At 47.3% G+C, this 26,790-nt stretch overlaps 2 protein-coding genes across 2 annotated transcripts in view; one reads left to right on the top strand and one right to left on the bottom strand.

Annotated features, from left to right (window-relative positions):
- LOC141998995 (uncharacterized) overlaps positions 1–1,285 on the bottom strand; it is a 29,441-nt gene extending 28,156 nt beyond the window's left edge. Inside the window, exon 1 of the mRNA XM_074972059.1 lies at positions 1,108–1,285. The gene's annotated coding sequence lies outside the window, so the exon portion shown is untranslated. The remainder of the gene's footprint in view (positions 1–1,107) is intronic.
- Positions 1,286–1,878: 593 nt separating this feature from the next.
- The window catches only part of LOC141998988 (uncharacterized), a 36,681-nt gene continuing 11,769 nt past the window's right edge, over positions 1,879–26,790 (top strand). Inside the window, exons 1-2 of the mRNA XM_074972044.1 lie at positions 1,879–2,119; positions 15,214–15,414. Coding sequence (XP_074828145.1) covers positions 15,228–15,414 — 187 coding nt within the window. The 5' untranslated portion in view covers positions 1,879–2,119; positions 15,214–15,227. The remainder of the gene's footprint in view (positions 2,120–15,213; positions 15,415–26,790) is intronic.

Raw genomic sequence — 26,790 nt, 5'->3', positions numbered from 1 at the left:
CTTCATAGTGATCTATCCAGTTACTATGTAGCCTATCCACACTTAAAATATTCTGCTGTAAATAAGTAGCTTATCTGCACTTGAAATCTTCTATTGTAAACATGTACACAAATGCTGAAAAGACTTAAAATGAAGGAATACTAATTAAGAACACAAAATGAAGCAGTCAGAGAGGTTATTATCCTTATCACTGAATCAAAACTCAAGCATGCAAGGTATAATATAACAGGCTGAGCTGAAGACAAAAGGAATGACATATATACAGTAAACACAGACACGGATACAGACAAAGGGATAATGTCCAAATATTTCAAACGTGTGTCCTCATGAAACTCACTGTACAAGATTGTCCTCACAAATTTTCACCTTGAATCTGGGCCTATAGACTACGAAAGCCTATGATGATGGCCAAGCTACCAAGCTAAGGCTCAACCAACCAGTCACTTCTTTTAGCTACCATATGAAGATAATAATGAGGAATTCTCACACATAAATAATTCCTTAATCAACTAGATGTAAAATGCTAAAGATACTAAAATGTAACAATTCTCTACCTTTCAACTCACACTTGATCCAGCACCAGCCACTAGTAGTGGTTTGTTTATATAATCAGCTGATCTGAGAGGACAGGTTCATCACAGTCTAATCTTGTGCCATCAGAACCGGTATATTTTTATTAATATTTATGAACATTTTAACTCTTTAATCTGACAAAATATATATCAGTTAACAAAAAAATATGTCTTTTACCAAATCACATCTCTTATTTGCTTAAATTTGCTGCTCTAAGCTGATAGTGTGTGTCATATTTTAGTCCAATACAGATGAGCATTACAAAAAGTTGTGAAACTTATCAAAGACCAAAAAAATTTACAAGTGTCTAAATTTGAGGCCCCCTTTGAGATTGAGCCCCAGGCCAAATGGCCCTCTTACCCCTCGATTGGCCCTGGCTGGCAGTGCCTGTATCCTGTTCTTAAGCCTGGTGCCTACCCCCTGCCCTGGTGGGACTGAGCAGCCTCGGTTTGCAGGAGGCTGCTCAGGAGCAGCAAAGCAGCAGATGGTGCCATTGCCCCGGCCTTGGCCCTTTCCCCGGGTCTCTCCCCTCACCTGCAGGCTCCGGCTCAGGGCTGGTGTCGGCAGAGCCCGGGGCTGGTTGCAGCCCCCGGAGAAAGTCCCCCCGGCTGGGCCCCGAGGGGCGCTGGGGACGGGCTCTCCCCGCACACACCCCGCTGGGCAGCGGCAGCGGCTCAGCCCGGGCTCCCGACTCACGATGGAGGCGGCGGCAGCGTCTGACCCGGGAAGCTCAGCCCCGGCTCTGCGGAGCAGCAAGAGCCAGAGCAACTTCCCCGCCCTTAGCAGCGAGCCACAGGGTTAACCCCTCCGCTGCCAGAGACCGGCCACAAGCCTCGCCCTGCTCCCCGCCCGGAGCCCAGTGACACCCCCGGCGTGACCGAACCCGAGAGAGTCCCCGAGAAACGGGCCCTGGCGCTGCTGGGGCGGCTTGTGCGGGGAGCATCGGGAAAGAGACGGGGGCTTCTGGAGTAAGAGCAGCCACTTGCCCGACCTCTGCAGAGCGGGGCGGCCCGTTGCCAGGGTAGTAGGGGAACCTGCTCCCTGTAGGAACATCAGGCAGCAGTTTCTTACCATCCATTGCGCACCAGTAACTGCTGCTACAGGTAGCACATTGCTACAGGGAGCAGTTTCCTACATTATACCCGGAACAAGCCGCCCCAGCAGCGCCAGGGCCCGTTTCTCGGGGACTCTCTCGGGTTCGGTCACGCCGGGGGTGTCACTGGGCTCCGGGCGGGGAGCAGGGCGAGGCTTGTGGCCGGTCTCTGGCAGCGGAGGGGTTAACCCTGTGGCTCGCTGCTAAGGGCGGGGAAGTTGCTCTGGCTCTTGCTGCTCCGCAGAGCCGGGGCTGAGCTTCCCGGGTCAGACGCTGCCGCCGCCTCCACCGTGAGCCGGGAGCCCGGGCTAAGCCGCTGCTGCTCCCCAGCGGGGTGTGTGCGGGGAGAGCCCGTCCCTAGCGCCCCTCGGGGCCCAGCCGGGGGGACTTTCTCCGGGGGCTGGGACCAGCCCCGGGCTCTGCCGACACCAGCCCCTGAGCCGGAGCCTGCAGGTGAGGGGAGAGACCCGGGGGAAGGGCCGGGGCCGGGGCAATGGTACCATCTGCTGCTTTGCTGCTCCTGAGCAGCCTCGGTTTGCAGGAGGCTGCTCATCCCAGCTGCTGGTGCCCCGGCTGAGTTTTCCCCAGGAATTTAAATGTGTGTGTGTGTGTGGGGGGGGGGGGGGGGGGTGTCAGGGCCGATGAGGGGTGAGACCGTGAGGGTGAACGTGGCTCTATGGCACCATAGTAAAAACTGAAAAATGTTTCATGACCATTTAATTAGATTTAACTCATGTTTTAAAATCATCACAAAAATTAAAGTGGGCTACTCAAGCCTTCTATGAAGCACTATGTCTACATCCTTCTTGGTTTCTTGTTATAATTTTTCACAACTCTGTTAATGAACTTCTTGAATGCAATGCGTTCATCTTTGGTGGCTTCTCGTGTGTCCGGTACTTCCATTGATACACTCATTAGATCATGCACATGATCAGGCAGAAGGCGACTTCTTTTAGAACACAAAATTTTATTCAATGAGGCAACAGAATGCTCAGCTGTAGCTGTTGTGACTGGGGGTAACAAGAGATGAATTCCTACTTCTTTCATCCCAGGAAACACAGCACAAAGACCGGATCGAGCCACTAGTGATGATAAAAAAGAAGAAGAAGTCAAATCTTCATTCATTCATCGTATGATATTCCACTGTGTGTTCAAATTCTCTATTCTGTCCTGAGCACATGGCAGCCTCATAGCTGGTAGTGTTGGATCATATTAAAGAAGTTCTGTATTAAAATCACAAATGAGTTTGATTCCCCATAGTTTAAATTCTAGGGTATTATTAATTAAGAGGTCTCTTGGTTTTTGGTACTGTTTCTCTCCCTCTATGTGTGAAACTTGCAAGCTGCTAATTGTGTTAGTACATTCTAAGACAGAGTCTGTTCTCAAAGCAATTCACAAAGAGAGAGAGACTCAAAGCAATACTCTAACAACAGAAACAGCACCCAGAGACTCCCCGCCCTTTTGTTGTATTAACAATTGTGATTAAAATAGAGATAGAGGATGGATGTGGATGGATGCTTGGTGTGGATAATAACTGAATGATCAGGGAGGTGCCAGCCTAAGAATCCAGTGTCCATCGGCTGAAGAAGGCGTCAAGTGGAAATAACCAGAGGACCCCCGGAGGGCAGACTGGAATCCACCCAACAGCCTCAAGAATGGCAGAACCAAAGAACAAGATAACATCTTGGAGCCGTCAGGAATGTGCTATCTGCTGATTGATTCAGCAACAGCATGATGAAGCAATTCCCATAGACTGGCATAGGAAGAAATTCCTATAAAAATAGACTCTAAAAAGTGAGAACTTTGGGGTCTGATTCTGCAAACCAACTTCCAGGAGCATCAGATGAGCATCTGACAAGGCCCTGCTCCCTCCTCATGTCCAGGCCACCTGGCCAGTGGCTTGGCATGAGCAACTCTAAGGCTGGTAACTATGATAACAACCTTGCAGAACCTGTGTGTGTGTGTGTGTGTGTGTGTGAATGTGTGAATAAATATGAGATTGAATGGAATGTTATAGCTATAACTAACTGCTTACTATGATAACAACCTTGCAGAACCTGTGTGTGTGTGTGTGTGTGTATGAATGAATGTGTGAATAAAGATGAGATTGAATGGAATGTTATAGCTGTAACTAACTGCTTACTATGATTCTTTCTGTATTCACAATAAATGTGGTATTTTGCCTTTTTCCCTTTAATAAGATCCTGCTGGTTTTTATTTTATTGGTACAACAGTAGTGCCTCACTCCACTCAACTGACAGTGTTTTATAGGACAGGGATCTGTAAAAGCTACGTAGAGGTTGAGTAGAATCTAGAAGTCGCTGTTGTAGATTTTTAAGAATCAAGTCTCTGTACTTTTTCAGTTGTCTTAACAAACGCTTCTTGTCCTCTTCACTTAAGGATTCAATATAAATGCCTTCATTACTCAACTTCTGGACTGAAGTCTTTGCTTCTTCCAGTACTTTTTCAATGGATAGCTCTCTGATTGATCTAATTGTAGCTTCTATTGCTGGACAAAGATCTACTCCTGTTGTAGCAGATGCCTGGATGGCATCATTTAATGACTCAAGTGGTTGCCAACAGTAGACTTAGAAGAGAGAGAATGGCAATAGTCTTCTCTGAATGTAGTAGCAAAAGTAATTCACCAGCTTCGCTACTTAGATCCATTCCATCTTGCTAGATACTTTCCAAAGCTGGAGTAATTTTAAGACAACAGCCAAGGGTCGTTCATGAGAAAGCCAGAGGGTTTCCGAGGCTGGACTAATTTGAACTTCAGTCTCAGTGTATCTTCTATATTTTCCAAGATATTCAGTCTTTTTGGACTGTCAGGGTTCCCTCCCCACTCTGAACTCTAGGGTACGGATGTGGGAACCCACATGAAAGACCCCCTAAGCTTATTTAAATCATAGAATCCTAGAATATCAGGGTTGGAAGGGACCTCAGGAGGTCATCTAGTCCAACCCCCTGCTCAAAGCAGGACCAATCCCCAATTTTTGCCCCAGATGCCTAAATGGCCCCCTCAAGGATTGAACTCACAACCCTGGGTTTAGCAGGCCAGTGCTTTCAAACCACTGAGCTATCCCTCCCACCCATTTCTACCAGCTTAGGTTAAAACTTCCCCAAGGCACAAATTCGTTGCCCTTGGACGTTATGCTGCCACCACCAAGTGATTTAACAAAGAAACAGGGAAAGGACCACTTGGAGTGCCTATTCCCCCAAAATATCCTTCCAAGCCCTTACACCCCCTTTCCTGTGGAGGCTTGAGAATACTATCCTAACCAATTGGTTACAAAGTGATTACAGATCCAAATCCCTGGGTTTTAGGACAATAGAGAAATCAGGTTATTAAAAGAAGGATTTTATTTTAAAAAAAGGTAAAAATCCCCTCTGTAAAATCAGGATGGAAAATAACTTTACAGGGTAACAAAAGATTCAAAAACACAGCACAACTTCCTCTACGCTTAGTTTTAAAGTTACAAAAAAAAAGGAATAAATCTCCCTCCAGCAAAGGAAAAATTCACAAGCAGAACAAAAGATAATCTAACACGCCTTGCCTGGCTTTAACTTACAATTTTTGAAATGAGAGACTTTTAGGATGGTTTATAGGAGAAGGAGTTTTATGACCGGATACTTCTCTGCTTCCCAAGAGAACACACACAACAAAGCCTTCCCCCACACCACAAGATTTGAAAGTATCTTCTTTCCCCATTGGTCCTTTTGGTTGGGTGCCAACCAGGTTATTTGAGCTTCTTAACCTCTTCAGGTAAGGAGGAATTCTAGGCTACCCTTAGCTGTATGGTCATGACATGGACTCTTGCTGAAAAAAGAATATAATGAAGACATAATTTATAGCTTTTTAAATGTCTTTTGAAGAGTCTTCAGTTCGTACTAGCGTTAGTTGGAATAGATGGCCTCTGCAGTGTGTATAGGAGAGATTAGGGTTACACTTTTCTCTGAGCAAATCTTGTACTCCACCATGTCTTCTAGAGAAGTTTGCAGCTCCATCAGAAGCACAAGCAGCCATCTGTTTGGGGTCCAATTGACAATCATTTAACTCTTCTAAGATGTGGGTTGTCACAGATGAAGCCAATCTGTCTTCTATAACTTGAACATCTAGAAATACATCTCATGGCCTACCACTGACATCAAGATAACATACACAATGACTTAATACTTGATGCCCATTTGCATCAATGCATTCATCAGCCATGTATGGAAATTTTTTTTGTGGTGAGAGAGTTCTTCACTTTTTTAACTGTTGAATCTTTCACTGTTGCACCACATGCTTTTAGCCAGTCAGGTGAGTTTCTTGCAGAAAGATAGTGAGCATTTGCTGGTCTTGTTCGGAACCAGTGTTCAACTTCAGGATGAACAAGTGAAAATGCACTTAACATTGGTCTCCAGTTTGTAGTGTGTGGTATCTCTTGCTTAAATAGAAAGTATGATGCCACAGCCATGTGTGTTTGTATGAACTGTGTTGTGTCTCCAGCATTCTTAACAGCCTCATTAACACTCACCGATGTTGTCCTTGGTAAGTGGAGATTTCCGCATGAGTTCACCTCCCAGGTGGAGGGGCAAGAAGGCACCTTGCTTATTCCTCCAGCTGCTCACTGTTTGCTCTGACCACTGTTGTTCATTGTACCACCGTTCACTCCATCGCTCTATTGCCAATGGCCCTGCGCAGTCACCTTCTGCTGCCACCTGCCACTGTGACCTCTGCGAGTTGGTCTCTTGAGGTTCCACCCAGCTCTCAGTGATTTCAGCTGAGCTCTCAGAGGGGGAACCTCGCTGCTAGTGCAGACTGGGCCATCTCTTCCACAGAAACACTGTTCCACAGCAGGTCTAAGTACTTAGACCTGATTCTCAGTGATTTCAGCTGTAGTGGTCACTTAACAAAACAAAAGACTATCTATGGAGCCTAATCAGCTCCATCTTTAAACAGTGGAGAGGGGCAGGTCAAATAGTACTTGTGACTCAGGCAGACCATCAAGCAAAACACCTGTCCCCACCCTCTCTCTTGATGCCCTCAATCGGCACAGGCTAAGTACAGTTGTACTGCCCTTTACTCGTACAATAAGAATAACAACATTTCATTACCCCCCCCTTCCCCACATTCAAGGAATTTGTAATCCAAACCCAGCCAAAATCTATCACTTGGGCAACACGGCTCTGTTTGCTGGATACCTAAGTAGATTAGGTGTGAATGTAAATATAGTCTGGTCCTGAAGCCTTTTCCCCCCAGCCCCAGCTCATCATGAGCTGTCAGGGAGAGCTCATTCAGACTTTGCTTGAAATTATTAGGTTGGTCAACATCATCGAAATGAATGCACTGACATTGTCATAAAAAACAACAGCTGTATAAGGAAGCTAGTCTATGGGGCTACGCTTACAGATGTAGAGCGCTTTGAGTTAAACCAGACTTTGGAGACTGCAGTAGGGAAAGCGCTGCAGTCTGTCCACACTGACAGCTTCAAGCGCACTGGCGTGGCCACATTTACGGCACTTGCAGCGGCATTGGGAGCGGTGCACTATGGGCAGCTATCCTAGCATGCAAGTGACTGCAACGTGCTTTTCAAATGGAGGTGGTGGTGGAGTGCGACAGGGAGTGTGTTGTGCATATGTGGGGAGAGAGAGTGGGTTTTGGGGGGGACTGAGAGCATGTCAGCATGCTGTCTTGTAAGTTCAGACAGCAGCAGACACCCCCCCTCCCACCTCCCTCTCTCACACACAGCATTCTACACTAATGGTTGCTTTGTCTCAGAGCAGATAAGCAGCCGGATGTCAGAAATGGAGCTTTCAAAGAGCATAGCTGCATTCCTGCAGCGATTCAAAAACAATGAGAAGAGTGGCCACTTGACTTAAGGGGATTATGGGACGTTTCCGGATCAGAGCGCAGTAACGCAACGCCTCGTCCACACTGACACCCAGGTGTTTCAGCGAAGACGCAGCAAGCGTTAATCTTCTCGCTGAGGTGGAGCACCAGGAGCGCTCTAGCCGTGGAGTCAGAGCTCTCTACGTGCCTTGCCAGTGTGGACGGGTAGTGAGCTAGGGTGCCCGGGGCTGCTTTAATGTGCTCTAACTCGCAAGTGTAGCCAAGCCCTATGTTCAAATCTATTATACTTTTTCAGATACACATATTTTATCATACACTGTATATGCTTTTAAAGTGTGTATTAACGTTTCAATTTCAATTCAAATTTCCAAACAATCACTAAACAGGCAATACTGCATGTAACTAGTTCACAAAACTGGGCGGGGGGGGACGTTTGGGGAAATTCGGGGGGGTGTAGGGAAATCCCTGCCCGGCTCCCAGCTGCACAACGTGCTCCTGGGGCTTGAGGGGCCAAATCGGAGGGGCCAAGTCCGTGCAGGGGCCAGACTGACTGCACGGTGGGCGGGGGGTGTCACACAGCTGGAGGCAGGGCCAGGAGAGGGGCCAAGGGGCAACATCAGGGCAGGGGGTAGGCAGCGGGGTTAAGAACAGGATACAGGCACTGCCAGCCAGTGGCAGAGGGGATAGAAGTGACCCCAGACGTGGGGGAGCCATCTGCAGTCTTGGCAAAAATAGAATGTTGGGGCACAGGGGCTTTCTTCCCACTTCCAGGATAGGGCAACCCAGTGTCAGCTTCCCAGGGCTGTAATCTGAATGGCACAGTGTCACCCAATGCCTGGACAGGGCACCTTGTCTCTATCTCAAATGATGGATTTTAGGAGACTAGATTCAGTGAAATATTTTAAATACAGTCCCTTCCAAACATTATAACTGTCAGGCATATTTTTAGGGTTTACAAGAATCCCTTATCAGTTTCTGTGTCCGCGTAAAACCTCATAGGAGTTCACAAATGTGTCCTAGCTGCTGTTCTGTTGCCTTAATTCCTCTGTCTTTTTCTTGTAATGTTGTTTCGTTCCTTTAAGTCATCCTTTTTAAACTGTTACTTTTATTACTCTGAGCAGTTCATCATATACCTTCATTTACATTGTGCAGAGGACTGTTCTTATGCGTCATTGTGTGTATTTTTAATAGCAAGAGATCACTGAAAGTATTCTGTTGCTGGTAGTTTCAGCAATTCCGTCTCCCAGTGTTTCTAGTATAGCACTTCCTGTTTGTATGGCAACATTGGTTTTTAATTCTAAATTTTTGTTGTTGTTGTTTTGTTTTCTGTGCAAGTTTATTCTTTCAGACCACATGATATCAAGGCTGACAGATTTCATAGGTTTGTATCAAAACTCCTTCAGTTTCCTTTAATCCTCCAATGGGGATTGCCTTTGTCAACTGTTGTTTTGCCTCTCTATCCTAATGCTCTCTACCCTAGTGCCTTTTCACATGTCCCCATGTAGACCTTGGTTCCCAAATATTCACTACAGACCTAGATGCTTTTGAAAATGCTTTTGTAATAGAAAACTTATTAAAAATCCTTTTTTTCTGTAAGTATTTCCCCATCCTGCAAACTCTGTAATGAACACTTTACTCTTCTATTAGTTTATTTATTACATCTATAAATGTTGGCTTTTCTACTCATTTGTTTATACTTCTAATTGCATATTTTAATTTCCTAGCTTTGTATGTAAGCTACATCAATTGTTATGATACAATTCAGTGATGTTCTTCATTCTGACAATCTTACTGTTCTGTGCTGCCAAAATTCAGGATTTTTAAATTGAATTATCCTTTTTTTGCATTGGTTGGGTCTGGGGCATAGTGCTGACCGCCCCAGATTTGGCTTTCCCCCCATGTTTTTACAGGGGAATAGCTAATGCATGTTAATTAGTCCAAGACTGTAAAACACACATTTTCTTAGCACTGAGGATACAGACTATAATGCTGACTCAGATGCGAAATTAAACATTATTATTATTATCTTGACAACTCTGATACTGAATGTGGGGCCAGTGCTGCTTCTTTGCCATGACAAGTATTTGCGTCTGAATGTCTGCAGCCCCCCATTTGTGTGGATATTATGGAAAAGCAGTTAAAACATTTTAAACTAGACTAATTAACATAGTTTTTTATCCTCATTTCCCCTTATTCCCTTCCCTTATTAAGGGCTTGTCTACATGGTGTGACGCTAAAGGTGTGAAGTTAAAGCACACAAGTTACAGTACCTTAAATCTGAGAGATTTCAATGTTCAGTCTGTTCAGTTTAAATATAGCAGTGGTTTAAAAAGTAAATAGATTGAAAGAGTGAAAGCTGACTTGCTTATACTGTATATGTAAGTTCATAGGGAGAAACTCATGGATCCCCAAGGGCTCTTCATTCTAGTGGATAAAGGCTTAGTGTGAACAAATAACTGGCAGCTGAAGCTAGACAAATTCCGATTAGAGGGTAGGCACAAATATTTGATAGCGAAGATGATTAGCCACGGAAACAAATGACAAAAGAAGTGGTGGATTCTCCATCTCTTAGCCCTGGTCTACACTACGAGTTTCGGTCGAATTTAGCAGTGTTAGGTCGATTTAACCCTGCACCCGTCCACACGACCAAGCCTGTTTTGTCGACTTAAAGGGCTCTTAAAATCTATTTCTGTACCCCTCCCTGGCAAGGGGAGTAGAGCTAAAATCGACCTCGCTGGGTCAAATTTGGGGTAGTGTGGACACAATTCGAAGGTATTGGCCTCCGGGAGCTATCCCAGAGTGCTCCATTGTGACCACTCTGGACAGCACTCTTAACTCAGAAGCACTGGCCAGGTAGACAGGAAAAGCCCCGGGAACTTTTGAATTTCATTTCCTGTTTGGCCAGCGTGGCGAGCTGGTCAGCACAGGTGACCATGCAGAGCTCATCAGCAAGGGTGACCATGGAGTCCCAGAATCGCAAAAGAGCTCCAGCATGGACTGAACGGGAGACACTGGATCTGATCGCTGTACGGGGAGAAGAATCTGTGTAGGCAGAACTCCGTTCCAAAAGGCGAAATGCCAATATATTTGTCAAAATCTCCAAGGGCATGATGGACAGAGGCTACAACAGGGACACGCAGCAGTGCTACTTGAAAGTTGAGGAGCTGAGGCAAGTTTACCAATAAACAAAGGATGCAAGCGGTCGCTCTGGGTCAGAGCCCCATACATGCTGCTATGATGAGCTGCATGCAATTCTAGGGAGTGCCCCTACCACTACGCCACCACTGTCCGTGGACACCTGCAAGGGGGAAGTCTCACGCAACAGGGATGAGGATTTTGTGGGTGAGGAAGATGAGGAGGAGGTTGAGGATAGCGCACACCAGGCAAGCAGAGAATCCCTTCACCATGGCAGCCAGGAACTGTTCATCACCCTGGAGCGAATACCCTCCCAACCCTTCCAGGGCGGGCTCCCAGACATGAAGCCGGAGAAGGCACCTTTGGTGAATGTACCTTTGTAAATATAATACAGGGTTTAAAAGCAAGCGTGTTTAATGATTAATTTGCCCTGAAGACTTGGGATGCATTCGCGGCCAGTATAGCTACTGGAAAAGTCTGTTAACGTGTCTGGGGATGGAGCAGAAATCCTCCAGGGACATCTCCATGAAGCTCTACTGGAGGTACTGTAAAAGCCTTTGCAGAAGTTTACTGGGGAGGTCAGCCTTATTCCATCCTCTATGGTAGACACTTTTACCATGCCTAGCCAGTAGTCTGGAATCATTGCAGAACAAAGCATTGCAGTGAATTGGCCCGGGCTTTGGTGGCATTCAAGCAACATCCGTTCTTTATCTCTTTGTGCTCTCCTCAGGAGAGTGATATCATTCATGGTCACCTGGTTCAAATACGGGAAATTTGTTTAAGAGGACATTCAGAGGTGCCCGTTCCTGCTGGGCTGTTTGCCTTTGGCTGAAAAGAAATCATCCCCCCTGTTAGCCATGGGGCGGCGGGCGTCCCGTTCATGCTCAGCTGTTTGCATTTGACTGACAGGGATCTTCCCTGATACTAGCCATGCGGTGGGGGGGGGGGTGCTGAATCGATCATCCCAGAGAATTGGGGGGGGGGGTTGGGTTGTGCAGCACATTCACCCTAAAACCGCAGCCCCTCCTTTTAAATGGCCAACCCAATGGGCTTTGCTTGGTATGGGAAAGGAGGGCGCTGCTGTTTGAAACCGTTCCCACATATTATGAAAGTTGAAGAAGCCGAAACCCTTTGCCTTACCATGGCTGCCTGCAAGCTGAATTCTGTTGCTCAGCCAAGCATGTGTGATGTCTCACACCAAACCAGCAGGCACTCAATATAAGAGGCAAAATGCGACCTTGTACCAAAAGCACATGTGCAATGTAATGTGAATCGCTTGATTCAGAGTGAGAGAGTCTTCCCTGTGTTCTCTAAAATGTATCTTTTTAAATACTACTCTCCCTTTTTTTTCCTCCCACAGCTGCAAATGTTTCTATGTTCCCCATATCATCTCTGTCCCAGAGGCTAGCGCAATTTGGAAGGCAAAAAAACCACACTTGCGATGAAATGTTCTCAGAGTTCATGCAGTCGTTCCACACTGAAAGAGCTCAGCAGAATGCGTGAAGGCAAACAATGGCAGAGACCAGCAAAGCGTTAAATGAATGCGATGAGAGGAGGGAGGAGTGCGATGAAAGGAGGCAGGATGCAATGCTGAGTCTAATGGGGGAGCAAACTGACATGCTCAGGCATCTGGTGGAGCTGCAGGAAAGGCAGCAGGAGCACAGACTGCCGCTGCAGCCCCTGTATAACCGCCTGCCCTCCTCCCCAAGTTTCATATCCTCCTCACCCAGATGCCCAAGAACGCGGGGTAGGGAGGCTATGGGCACCCAGCCACTCCACCCCAGAGGTTTGCCCAAGCAACAGAAGGCTGGCATTCAATAAGTTTTGAACTGTAGTGTGGTCCTTCCCTCCTCCCCTCCTCCCCTCATCCACCACCCCACCCGGTGCTTCCCGCCTCACCCACCCCTCCTGGGCTACCTTGCGAGTTTTCCACCTATTTGTATGATGAATTAATAAAGAATGCATGATTTTCAAACAATAATGACTTTATTGCCTCTGAAAGCGGTGATCGAAGGGAGGAGGTCGGTTGGCTTACAGGGAAGTAGAGTCAACCAAGGGTGTGGGTTTTCATCAAGGAGAAACAAACAGAACTGTCATACCATAGCCTGGCCAGTCATGAAACTGGCTTTCAAAGCTTCTCTGACGCGCAGGGCGCCCTCCTGTGCTCTTCTAACCGCCCTAGTGTCTGGCTGCACGTAATCGACTGCCAGGCGATTTGCCTCAACCTCCCACCCTGCCATAAATGTCTCCCCCTTACTCTCACAGATATTGTGGAGCACGCAGCGCAGCAATAACAATGGAAATATTGGTTTCGCTGAGGTCTAACCTAGTCAGTAAACTGCGCCAGTGAGCTTTTAAATGTCCAAATGCACATTCTACCACCATTCTGCACTTGCTCAGCCTATAGTTGAACTGCTCCTTACTACTGTCCAGGGTGCCTGTGTATGGCTTCCTGAGCCATGGCATTAAGGGGTAGGCTGGGTCCCCAAGGATAACTATATGGGCATTTCAACATCCCCAACGGTAATTTTCTGGTCTGGGAAGTAAGTTCCTTCCTGCAGCTGTTCAAACAGACCAGAGTTCCTGAAGATGCGAGAGTCCTGCACCTTTCCTGGCCATCCCACGTTGATGTCGGTGAAACATCCCTTGTGATCCACCAGTGCTTGTAGCACCATTGAAAAGTACACCTTGTGGTTTATGTACTGGCTGCCAAGGTGCTCCGGTCCCAAGATAGGGATATGCATTCCATCTATCGCCCCACCACAGTTAGGGAACCCCACTGCAGCAAAGCCATCCACTATGACCTGCACATTTCCCAGGGTCACTACCCTTGATAGCAGCAACTTAGTGATTGTGTTGGCTACTTGGATCACAGCAACCCCCACAGTAGATTTACCCACTCCAAATTGATTCCCAACTGAAGGGTAGCAGTCTGGCATTGCAAGCTTCTAGAGAGCTATCACCACTTGCTTGTGAACTGTGAGGGCTGCTCTCATCTTGGTATTCTTTCACTTCAGGGCAGGGGAAATCAAGTCACAAAGTTCCTTGAAAGTGCCCTTATGCATGCAAAAGTTTCGCAGCCACTGGGAATCATCCCAGACCTGCAACACTATGTGGTCCCACCAGTCTGTGCTTGTTTCCCGGACCCAGAATTGGTGTTCCACAGCATGAACCTGCCCCATTACCACAATGATGTCCAAATTTCTGGGGCCCGTGCTTTGAGAGAAGTCTGTGTCCATGTCCTCATCACTATCATGATCGTGCAGTCGTCTCCTGCTTTTGCAGGTTCTGCACATACTGCAGGAAAATGTGCTAGGTGTTTGCAATGCTCACAACAGCAGCGGTGAGCTGAGTGGGCTCCATGCTTGCCGTGGTATAGCATCTGCAGGAGAGCAGAGTTGCAGCAGAAGAGGTGGAGGACAACAGTTAGCACTGCGCACGTTTCCCGAGGAAGAACACAAGCACCCGGGAGCCCACGACAGACAACATGGAGAAATTCGCTATTGAGACAAGAGCAGCAGAGCAGAGTTGCAGTGGAAGCGGTGGATGACGACGACGGTTAGCAGTCCTACTGCACCGTCTGCTGACAGCAGTATGGCGTTAGCACAGAAAAAAGGCGCGAAACGATTGTTTGCTGTTGCTTTCACGGAGGGAGGGGCGACTGACAACGTGTACCCAAAACCACCCGCGACAATGTTTTTGCCCCATCAGGCATTGGGAGCTAAACCCAGAATTCCAATGGGCAGCGGAGACTGCGGGAACTGTGGGATAGCTACCCACAGTGCAACGCTCCGAAAGTCAACGCTAGCCACGGTACTGTGGACGCACTCCACTGACTTAATGCGCTCAGAGTGGACATACGCAATTGACTGTATAAAATCGATTTCTAATTTCGTAGTGTAGACATACCCTTAATGTCTTCAAATCAAGCTGGATGACTTTCTAGAAAATATGCTTTTGGGAAATAAAGGTTTGTGCTGGGGTATTTGTTTTAAGTGTAATGGCTTGTGACACACGGTAGGTCAGACTGCATGATCTAATGATACCTTATGATACTGTGAATCAATGGATCTTAGGATCTCATCCTGCAAACACTACCACACATGTTTAATTATAAGCCTCTAAGTGGTTCCATTGACTTCACCAAATCTCTGTTATGAAGAGGGTTTAAAAAGTCTCTGTTTCTTTAGTCCTGGTGAGAGGGCCTAGGTCTGTGCTACAAATAGATTGATGAAGACTAGGGGCTTTAAATACAGGAGCCTAAATTTAGACACCTAAATCCATATTCAGGCAGCTGAATAAGCAGCTTGTTTATCAAAAACACCGGACACTCAGAACTGAATCCCATTGTTGCAGGCGCAGTCATATGGAAACTCGAGCCATGTATTGAGAAAAATGAATATGGATTTGGGATCTAACGTTTGTGTGTTGTTTATGTAATATCTAGACTTGAGCATTTGCCCAAAACGTCGGAGTCTAGAATGTCTGTCAACGGGGAAAGAGTGTGGAGGGAACGGGGGTGTGGAAAGGATTAAAGTCCCTCCTGAAACGTCTCCAATTGCCCTTTTCACCCTGACAGGCTGCAGAACACCCATGTCTTGCTCCAGATCAACTCATGCCCTCCAGAGACAGGGAAAGGAAATGGCAGCAGCAGAGCCAGTGACCTTCGAGGAGGTGGCTGTGTATTTCTCCGAGGAGGAATGGACTCTGCTGGACCTGGGTCAGAGAGCCCTCTACAGAGATGTCATGCAGGAGAATTATGAGACTGTGACCTCGCTGGGTAAGGATTCCTGTCTCCTCAGCTATCAAAAGCTGTGTGGGCTTTGGAGCAGCTGGATTGAGTTTGGCTCAGGAGTCTTCATTGGCCCCCAATATGTCAGGGGGAACAGCCCCAATAATCCCTGGCTCCTGCATGAGAGGCTATCCCCTCCATGTCCCGTCCCATGTGACAGCAGATTCAGGGAGATAACAATGGTGCTACTCTTCCCACAACCAAGGTTTCAATGTGCTTCACCACCATCTTGTGCATGTTCTGCCTTGGCCAGAGGTGTGAGAGGAAGGGCCCAGTCAGGAAAGGCATGTACCAGAGTTCTGGGGCTGGGACTGGCTGCTGTTCGTGCCTCCAGGCCTACCTTTTGTGCCCGTGTGCTGAACCCTAGGAAGGAGGGTGTGGTTCCTGGGGTCCTTTGCTGGCTATGGCTGATCTCTGTGAAATGCCGGTTCCTCCCAGTGAGAAGGGCTAGGTTCTGGGGCTGAGTGAGGGCTTATGAAGCAGTTAATGCTCTGCGAGCCTCCTGTGGGGTGTATCACTGTAGTAGAAAAAAATGAGGAGGGCTCTTTTTGTTCTTCAGGTACTGCCCTGGGACTCGGGAGACCTGGTTTCAATTCCAGGTTCTGTCACAGGCTTCCTGTGTGAGCTCTTGTAAGTTACTGAGGCTGTGGCTTTCAAAGACACCCAAGAGAGTTACACATTCAATCCCATTGACTTGAGGGCCTGGGTGTCTTTAAAAATTCTGGCTGTATTCTCTCTGTGGCTCACTTGCCCCTCTGTGAAATGGAGATAATCACTTTGTCTCGTCTTTTTAGACTGAAATATCTTTGGGTCAGGAACTTTCTCTTCCTATGTGAATGTCTGGCTTGAAACTCGGGAGACCTGCATTCAATTCCCTGCTCTGTCACAGACTTCCTGTGTGAACTTGGGCAGGTCACTTAGACTATCTGTGCGTCAGGCCCCTGTCTCTGCAGTGGGTCTTATAGTATGTCCCTATTTCATAGGGCTATGTAAGAATAAATATATTAAAACTGTGAGGTGCTTAGGTACTTTGATCATGGGGGCCCCTGTAAGTACCCTGATAGTGATGGGGTCCTGATTTACACTGGAGATTGCAGGTGCTGTGTAATTAATAATCTTTGCTTCCCGTAATGGTAGCAGTGACGTATGATTTGTTGTTAGTGCCACAGAGTGTTGTTACGACTGCTCTGTGCTGCTGTTTCTGGAGTTCTGATAAAAATAAAAGGAGGACTTGTGGCATCTTAGAGACTAACAAATTTATTTGAGCATAAGCTTTCGTGAGCTACAGCTCACTTCATCGGATGCATTCAGTGGAAAATACAGTGGGGAGATTTATATACACAGAGAACATGAAACAATGGGTGTTACCATACACACTGTAGCAAGAGTGATCAGGTAAGGTGAGCTATTACCAGCAGGAGAGCAGGGGGTGGGGGGGGAACCTTTTGTAGTGATAATCAAGGTGGGCCATTTCCAGCAGTTGACAAGAACGTCTGAAGAACAGCGGGGGGGAGGAGGGGGGAATAAACATGGGGAAATAGTTTTACTTTGTGTAATGACCCATCCACTCCCAGTCTTTATTCAAGCCTAAGTTAACTGTGTCCAGTTTGCAAATTAATTCCAATTCAGCAGTCTCTCAATGGAGTCTGTTTCTGAAGTTTTTTTGTTGAAGAATTACCACTTTTAGGTCTGTAATCGAGTGACCAAAAAGATTGAAGTGTTCTCTGACTGACTGGTTTTTGAATGTTATAATTCTTGACCTCTGATTTGTGTCCATTTATTCTTTTACTTAGAGACTGTCCAGTTTGCCCAATGTACATGGCAGAGGGGCATTGCTGGCACATGATGGCATATATCACACATTGGTAGATGTGCAGGTGAACGAGCCTCTGACAGTGGCTGATGTGATTAGGCCCTATGATGGTGTCCCCTGAATAGATATGGGGACACAGTTGGCAACGGGCTTTGTTGCAAGGATAGGTTCCTGGATTAGTGGTTCTGTTGTGTGGTGTGTGGTTGCTGGTGAGTATTTGCTTCAGGTTGGGGGGCTGTCTGGAAGCAAGGACTGGCCTGTCTCGCAAGATCTGTGAGAGTGATGGGTCGTCCTTCAGGATAGGTTGTAGATCCTTGATGATGCGCTGGAGAGGTTTTAGTTGGGGGCTGAAGGTGATGACTAGTGGCGTTCTGTTATTTTCTTTGTTGGGCCTGTCCTGTAGTAGGTAACTTCTGGGAACTCTTCTGGCTCTGTCAATCTGTTTCTTCACTTCAGCAGGTGGCTACTGTAGTTGTAAGAACGCTTGATAGAGATCTTGTAGGTGTTTGTCTCTGTCTGAGGGGTTGGAGCAAATGCGGTTGTATTGTAGAGCTTGGCTATAGACAATGGGTCGTGTGGTGTGGTCTGGATGAAAGCTGGAGGCATGTAGGTAAGCATAGCGGTCAGTAGGTTTCCAGTATAGGGTGGTGTTTATATGACCATTGCTTATTAGCACCGTAGTGTCCAGGAAGAGGATCTCTTGGGTGGACTGGTCCAGGCTGACGTGGATGGTGGGATGGAAATTGTTGAAATCATGGTGGAATTCCTCAAGGGCTTCTTTTCCTTGGGTCCAGATGATGAAGATGTCATCAATGTAGCACAAGTAGAGTAGGGGCGTTAGGGGACGAGAGCTGAGGAAGCGTTGTTCTAAGTCAGCCATAAAAGTGTTGGCATACTGTGGGGCCATGCGGGTACCCATAGCAGTGCCGCTGATTTGAAGGTACACATTGTCCCGAAATGTGAAATAGTTATGGGTGAGGACAAAGTCACAAAGTTCAGCCACCAGGTTTGCCATGACATTATCGGGGATACTGTTCCTGAGGGCTTGTAGTCCATCTTTGTGTGGAATGTTGGTGTAGAGGGCTTCTACGTTCATAGTGGCTAGGATGGTGTTTTCAGGAAGATCACCGATGGATTGTAGTTTCCTCAGGAAGTCAGTGGTGTCTCGAAGACAGCTGGGAGTGCTGGTAGCGTAGGGCCTGAGAGGGAGTCTACATAGCCAGACAATCCTGCTGTCAGGGTGCCAATGCCTGAGATGATGGGAAGTCCAGGATTTCCAGGTTTATGGATCTTGGGTAGCAGATAGAAGATCCCTGGTCGGGGTTCCAGGGGCATGTCTGTGCGGATTTGTTCTTGTGCTTTTTCAGGGAGTTTCTTGAGCAAATGCTGTAGTTTCTTTTGGTAACCCTCAGTGGGATCAGAGGGTAGTGGCTTGTAGAAAGTTTTGTTGGAGAGCTGCCTATCAGCCTCTTGTTCATATTCCGACCTATTCATGATGACGACAGCACCTCCTTTGTCAGCCTTTTTGATTATGATGTCAGAGTTGTTTCTGAGGCTGTGGATGGTGTTGTGTTCTGCATGGCTGAGGTTATGGGGCAAGAGATGTTGCTTTTCCACAATTTCAGCCCGTGCATGTCGGCGGAAGCACTCTATGTAGAAGTCCAGTCTGTTGTTTTGACCTTCAGGAGGAGTCCACCCAGAATCCTTCTTTTTGTAGTGTTGGTAGGAAAGTCTCTGTGGGTTAGTATGTTGTTCAGAGGTGTGTTGGAAATAGTCCTTGAGTCAGAGGCATCAAAAATAGGATTCTAAGTCACCACAGAACTGTATCATGTTCAAGGCCGATTCCCCACTCTGGCATTTCGAGTGCAGAAGGTGGGGGCCCGCAAGGATTCTAAAAATTAATACTGGCCACTCCAGGCTTTTATTAAACTCCCAAGGTTACAGTTTCCCTCTGACCTTCGATGGGTAGATGCTGCCACCATCCAAATGCAAAACCCCTTGGAATCCAGGAAGGCGCACTTGGGAATTCCTTCCTGTGGAGTACCCTCAAGCCCTTTCACTCCCCGTCAGGGGAAGAGCTGAAAAAGAAAAACAAAGATATCAGCTGTTGCCGCCAGCTAACGAAAAAACATGTGCACAAAGCTCTTAAGACACAAAAATCCAAATCCTGTTCTTAAAAAGGTAAATTTTATTAAAAACAAAAAGAAAGAAAATACATCTGAAAAGTCAGGCTATTGCTTGATTTTAAAAAGAGCACTTCCAAAATTTAAGCACCCAGAATAGTTTTCTGGGGGTTCAACTTAAAGGTTACAAGCAACAAAAGCATCTGGGGTTAGCACAGAGGAATCCACAAGCCATAAGAAAATAAACAAAATAAACCTAATCACAACTTTCTACACATTTTCTGATCTACTTACATATCTGGGTTCCAAATAGGCAATTCTAGGTGTGATTCTGATGATTTTCATACCTGGCCTTCAGCTTCTCACAGCATAACTGCTGCCTTATTCCCCTCTTCTCCAGAGAGCCACAACAGACAGACATAGGGAAGTTTTTTTCCCAATTTTAAAAAGTTCTATTCCTCCCATTGGCTCTTTTGGTTAGGTGCCCACTCACTTCCCTTTACCTATGTATGCAGTCAGACTTTTTAACCCTTTACAGGTAAAGCAAGTAGAGAACAGCTACCAAAAAAAATTCTATAGCTAACTGGCTGGGTGGGTGTCCACAACTTCAGGGGGCCATTTAGGGATCTGGGGCAAAAATTGGGGATTGGTCCTGCTTTGAGCAGGGGGTTGGACTAAATGACCTCCTGAGGTCCCTTCCAACCCTGATATCCTATGATTCTATGAAAAGGAAGCTACCCCCCACCCCTCTCATTTATCACAGCTGCACTAGGAGAGAGTGCAGCTTGCCCATTCAGCAGACCTCAGTGTCGTTTATAAAGAAAGACCACAGGCTCGGTTTGGTGCAGGTACTAGTGTATGGGCACAGGTACACAAACACATGTTTTCCCCCCTCCATTCCCCCCCGACAATGGTACCGGCTCAATCAGCACATCAGGATGCTATCCCCTGAGCTAGCACAAAGATGCCCCTCTTGTGACTTCTCCTTTTATACATTGACACAAACAAGGTCATGTAGCGCTCCATGTGTTGCTGTCACCCTTATCCTTGTACCTGTTAGTTTGAACAAAACATCCTTATCCATTATCCTGTCATCCACTCCTTACTTGTAGAAGGGCTCAGTGTGTTCCTGTACCCTCTCTTAGGAATGTCTTTATGCAGTTACTTGAGAGATCTGTGTGTTTTTGTACCCTCCTTAATGGTCAGGAATGTACTTCCTTGGTTAGCTGATACCTAGTGTGTTACTGTTCTGCCAAGGCCAGGCCTACTCTGGTTCCCAGCCATTGGTTCACACTGTTAGTTATGCCTAGGGCTCCAGCAAGGCCTACGTTCCTCTCCTTGTTGTCTTTTCCATCATCCCGGAAAAGCATAATGTATGAACTGAAAATACCCAGTGGGCTAAACACTATTTCTTGGCCATTTTGCTTTATCCATCCATACATTCATGCCCCATGTATCCAGTGGTCTCCATATTGCCTCATACAACCTGTGGACAGTTTTTTCCCCCCTCCAATTGTTTTTAGTTATCAAATACTGCTTTGTCAGGATTCTGTGTTGGTTACCAGACACTGAAAACGATGGGTTTGAATATCATGTGCCTCAGTTAAGATGCTGTGTCACTGACCGCACGTCACAAAATACGCCCCATCCAGTGTCCTCATCCTGCATTGATATATGGCCCTCTTGACCAGGATGAGAAGGAGACCAACGAGGAGGTCAGGGGGCAGTGACCTGGGCAGTGAGTAAATAAAAATGTGAAGGGAAAAGTGCAGCAAGAATCTCATCAAGGGGTTCTGGAGGAGACAGAAAAGGGGGTGTTATCTGGCACACTCCAGATACGCATGGGCCAGGCTCTCCCTCTCCCACAGAATGAACAAGTGCCAGGGAAGTCTGAAAACTGTGTCAGGAACATGCCCGTGCTCCATGAAAGAGCCCAACAAACCATTATTCCTGGTGGGCTGTGGAATCAAGGTGGAATGCAGGCTGGCCCACCAGGGCTCCTCATCCTCAATAGGTGGCAAAATGTCCAGCCATTTTGTATCTGGGCAGGACACGAATGCAAGGAAATGAGTAGGGGTGAGTGTGAGTGTCTATAGTTTCTCTTGTGATGTGACTGAGAGGCTCACTGACTAGATCAATATGAGTCAGCTGAAATGGGAGATTCAAAATGATGGGTGGGAGCTGATGCGGCAGGGGCCTGACATCCATGCTCCAGAGAGCCAGGGGATACAGGCAGGTGGGGAATTCCTTGCCCGAGAAGAGCCATAGAGGCAGGGGACAGGGCAGCTTTTACCTCCTGGAACACGCAGTGGGGGACATGTGGGGTGGGCAGTGCTATATACTGGGCAAGCATACTGGGGACCACTCAATTCTGCGAACCATAGTCGAGAAGGTCACTGACTTGGGTGACACCAGCGAAGACCAGCCTCTTGTGCACCAAGGGAGCTTCCCACCCCCCAACCCCCCGTGCCACAAGATGTGGACTGTGCAACAGGAATTCAGGAAGGAGGTCTCCACCCTTGGCAGATGTGACAGGTCTGATTGCAGAGACCAACTTGCAGGGCCTGAGGAGATCTCTGTCAATTCACAGAAATTTTGGAGGAGACATCTCAGATGGAGGAAAGCAGGCTGCTGGTCATATCAGAAGACTCTGAGTCAGCGGAGGAAAGCATAAGACCACAGGACTATAAAAGTGGCCCTGGGGGTCACCACTATTTGCCTCTCTCCATTCTGAAACTGACCATTTATTCCTACCATTTATTTCCCTTCTTTTAATTAGTTACTGATCCAGGAGAGGACCTTCCCTCTTATCCCACGACTGCTTACTTTGCGTCAGAGCCTTTGGTGAGAAACCTCGTCAAACACTTTCTGAAAGTCCAAGTACACTATATCCACTGGATCACTCTTGTTCACTTGCTTATTGACCCCCTCAAAGAATTCTAATAGATTGATGAGGCATGATTTCCTTTTACAGAAACATGTTAGTCGTTAGTGGCTGACTGCAGCTATGTCCATGTGTGCTGCACAAACTGTGTTATATTCAAGCAAATTGTATCATCACATGCTTTCAGCAGTCTTACTGACCAAACCTTTTAGGTCAGGACTTCTCCCTCAGAGTCCAAAGGCTGATTTGTCTTCTTAGGTGTGATGTCAGAGACAGACAGGGAAAAGGATGAGGTGTCTTGGGGTGTTTGCCCCTTTTTATAGTCCTATCCCCCCTTTTGAGACTCATTTCCAGATGGGAGCAAGCTGACAGTCAGTCAGTGTGGATGGAAACTCCATGCTTTTTCTTTGCTAGAATGTAAATCCCCCCCCGCCCCTGTTTTTTGCAAAAGAATGGCCACTTAGCAGGTAATGGTCCATCAGCCTTGTTTTCACCTGACTGAGACATCAGCTTGCTCTTTGTCTCTGAGGAACTAGTTTGGCACTTCCCAGACTTAGGATATGTCTACACTTGCAGAGTTTTTGCACTGTAAGTTTCACCAGTGATAGGGAACCGGTGAAAGTAAAGCGCTGGTTTGTGTACTCACCCAGTTCCTCAGGCGTCAGAGTGTTTACACTACCAGCACTTCCATCGCTGATGAGAGCAGCGCTGTAGGGCAGCTATCCCACAGTGCAGCTCTCTCAATAGGTCTTGTGGGAAGTGAGGGGGTGAACGGAGGGCATTCTGGGTCCCTGCTTAATGCCCTGTGCTGCCCTGCTTCATGTTCCCGCAGCCCCATGACTTCCTTGTTTCTTTCGCGGCATTTTTTAAAACCCCTTCTGTCTGGCTGCTTTCCCTGCCACATCTACAAACAGGAATGGATCCTGCACTGCTGTCCACTACTCTGATAGCTGTCACTTGCACATCGCGCTTGGCAGTGCAGCTGTTCTTAAACTTGCAAAGAGAGCTGCAGTCAGAGATGCCTGATGAGCTGCCTGAAATGGAAATAAGTAACATTCGATTGCTTTTGGCATTAAGTGAGGAGCTGTGCACTGTGGAACGGTGTTTTTGTGCTAGGGAAACTAGCTCAGAGTGGTGGGATCGTATCATTATGCATGTCTAGGATGACAACCAGTGGCTTCAAAACTTTTGGATGTGGAGAGCCACCTTCATGGAAGTGTGTGCTGAGCTTTCCCCAGACCTGTGTCGCAAGGACATCAGACTGAGAGCTGCAATCACTATAGAGCAGTGGTTCCCAAACTGGGGTTTGTGAACCCCTGGGGGTTCGCAAAATGTTACAGGGGGTTCTCAGGAAAAAATTCCCTAATGGCGGCCAGAGCTCTCCCTGGGGACCCCGTGCAGCATGGGGCCAGCAGCCCGGAGCCTGTGGATTTCCAAGGGCTAAGCAGATCAAAGCAAGCATATCTATCACAATGAGGAGATTGAAATGTCAAGATTCCTTATAAGAAATGGAAAGGGAAAAAAGGGAGATTAAAATTGAAAAAGACACATTGGCCATTTAAAAGGAGGGGCTGATGTTTTCGGGTTAACGTGCAGCACAAACCCAACTAAACCCTCCCCACACCCAAATCTCTGGGATGATCGCTTCACCCCTCCCCCCTCCGCATGGCTAACAGTGGGGATGATTTCTTTTCAGCCACAGGCAAACAGCCCAGCAGGAACAGCTACCTCTGAATGTCCCCTTAATAAAATTCCCCTATTTCAACCAGGTGACCATGAATGATATCACTCTCCTGAGGATAACAGAGAGAGATAAAGAACGGATGTTGCTGGAATGCCAGCAAACTCCAGGACCACACACTGCCATGCTTTCTTATGCAATGATTCCAGTCTACATGCTATTGGCCTGACGTGGTAAAGTGTCCTACCATGGAGGACGCAATAAGGCTGCCCTCCCCAGAAACCCTTTGCAAAGGCTTTGGGAGTACCTCCAGGACAGCTTCATTGAGGTGTCCCTGGAGGATTTCCGATCCATCCCCAGACACGTTAATAGACTTTTCCAGTAGCTGTACTGGCCGCAAATGCATCCCAAGTCTTCAGGGCAAATTAATCATTAAACATGCTTGCTTTTAAACGGTGTATTATGTTTACAAAGGTACACTCATCAGAGGTGCCTTCTCTACCTTCAAGGTCTGAGAGCTCGGCTTGGGAGGGTATTGGCTCCAGGGTGATAAACAGTTCCTGGCTGTCGGGGAGAATGGTTTCTCCGCTTGCCTGGTGTGCGCTATCTTCAACCTCCCACTCCTCATCATCTTCCTCATCCCCAAAATCTTTATCCCTGTTGCGTGAGTCTCCCTTGCAGGAGTCCATGTACAGGTGTGGGGTAGTTGTAGGGGCACCCCCTAGAATTGCATGCAGCTCATCATAGAAGCGGCATGTCTGGCGCTCTGACCCTGAGCGGGCGTTAGCCTCTTGGGTTTTTTGGTAGGCTTGCCTGAGCTTCTTAAGTTTCACGCGGCACTGCTGTGGGTCCCTGTGATAGTCCCTCTCCTTCATGCCCTTGGAGATTTTTTTAAATATTTTGGCATTTCGTCTTTTGGAATGGAGTTCTGATAGCATGGATTCATCTCCCCATACAGCGATCAGATCCAGTACCTCCCGTTCGGGCCATGCTGGAGCTCTTTTACGATTCTGGGACTCCATGGTCATCTCTGCTGATGAGGTCTGCATGGTCATGCCACGGTGGCCAAACAGGAAATAAAATTCAAAAGTTTGTGGGGCTTTTCCTGTGTACCTGGCCAGTACATCTGAGTTGAGAGTGCTGTCCAGAGCGGTCACAATGTAGCACTGTGGGATTGCTCTTGGAGGCCAATACCATTGAATGGCAACCACACTAACTCAAATTCGACCCGGCGATGTCTATTTTAGCGCTAATCCCCTCGTCGGGGAGGAGTACAGAAATCAATTTTAAGAGCCCATTAAGTCGACAAAAGTGGCTTCATTGTTTGGACGGGTGCAGGGTTAAATCGATAGAACACTGCTAAATTCGACCTAAACTCGTAGTGTAGACCAGGGCTGGGAGTGTGTTTACACAATAACCTTGTAGCGGGGTGTTCTTATACTACCCTTCTGGAATATGTTTACGTGAATATTTTGAATTGTAGAATTGAAGGATGGGACCTTGAGAGGTCATCTAGTCCAATCCCCTGCACTCATGACAGGACTAAGTATTATCCAGACCATTAGGTGTCTGTCTAACCTGTGCTTAAAAATCTCCAACTCCTTAATGCCTAGGAGTGTGTGTGTTTTTTTTTTTTTAACACAAGCCATGTTCTTGCCAAGTTCATGTATTGGACGGTGAACCTGCAAATAGGCATGTTTTGCACAGGGTCTGATTTTTGCTCATAGCTTAGACTCTTCCTAACTTTCCTTTTACAGCAGCAGGGCCTGACTTTACTTCAGGCCTTATGCCTCATACCAGACTCTTTATACTAGGCCTCATGTCTCAGGCTCTCTTTCTACTACACCTTGTACAAAAATTATTACTTTAGTCTGTAGACTGTGAACACAGCTTCTGTGACAGAATACACACCTATGGACACGTTCAGAGACCCAGTGCTTCCCAGAGCAAAAAACCGCCAAGACCTTCCTGTGGAGGTTGGTTAGAGTCCCCAGTGGCAGGCTGAGGGTGTTGAACTGGTATTAGAGTATGGAGAAGACCAACTGGTTGATGACCAGTACCCTCCACTGAAGGGAAAGGCACCAGAGAAGCCCTGTTATTGCCTGCAACCAGTCCAGGGCCGTCCCTAGGGTATGACAAATCGAGGCGGCCGCCCTGGGCCCTACGCTTTGGGGAGACCCCTCAGCAGCCGCCTCAATTCGCTGTACGCACTTTCCTGCCCCTGAACTAGGGTATTTACTGTCCCACTAGTAACCAGGAAAGGGTAGTGGAGAGGGAGGGACCTGGGCCCGCCCTCTACTCTGGGTCCCAGCCAAGGGGCCCTAGGGATAGTGGTAAACCACTTGAACTAGTGCTTCCTTCCCCTGGGCTACTTCCCTCTCTTGCTCTTCAGCTTGTGGGGCTTCCTGCCCTCACTCTCTGCACAAGCCGGGTGTCTCTTTACCTAGGGTCTTGGTCTTCTAACCAGCCACGGCACTTCTCCAAACTGCACTCTGCTCCAACTCCAAACTGCACTCTGCTCCAACTCCTTCCCCTGGCTGATTGAAGCAGGGGGTTTTTATCAGGTGACTAGCTTCAGGTGCTGTAATTGGCTTCAGGTGCTTTTAATTAATCTATAGAAACCTTTATTCCCTCTACAGGGAATAAGGCTTCTCCTCAACCTGGGACTTGCATATCTCTCCTATATCACTCTCCTGCTGCCTTCTGGTCATGCTGTATCACATATCCTCCCCGCCCCCGCTCAACACCATGGGGTTGGGCTACCTGGGACGAGAGGCAATGCTTTCGTGACAAGCCATCTGCGTTGCTGTGTTGGCTTCCGGCCCTATGCTGTACTCGGAAATGAAAGGGTTGCAGAGATAGG

The sequence above is a fragment of the Natator depressus genome, chromosome 14, assembly GCF_965152275.1.
Source record: "Natator depressus isolate rNatDep1 chromosome 14, rNatDep2.hap1, whole genome shotgun sequence".
NCBI lineage: Eukaryota > Metazoa > Chordata > Testudines > Cheloniidae > Natator > Natator depressus.
The sequence above is the reverse complement of the archived record's forward strand: the minus strand, read 5'-3'. Positions and strand labels throughout refer to the sequence as shown.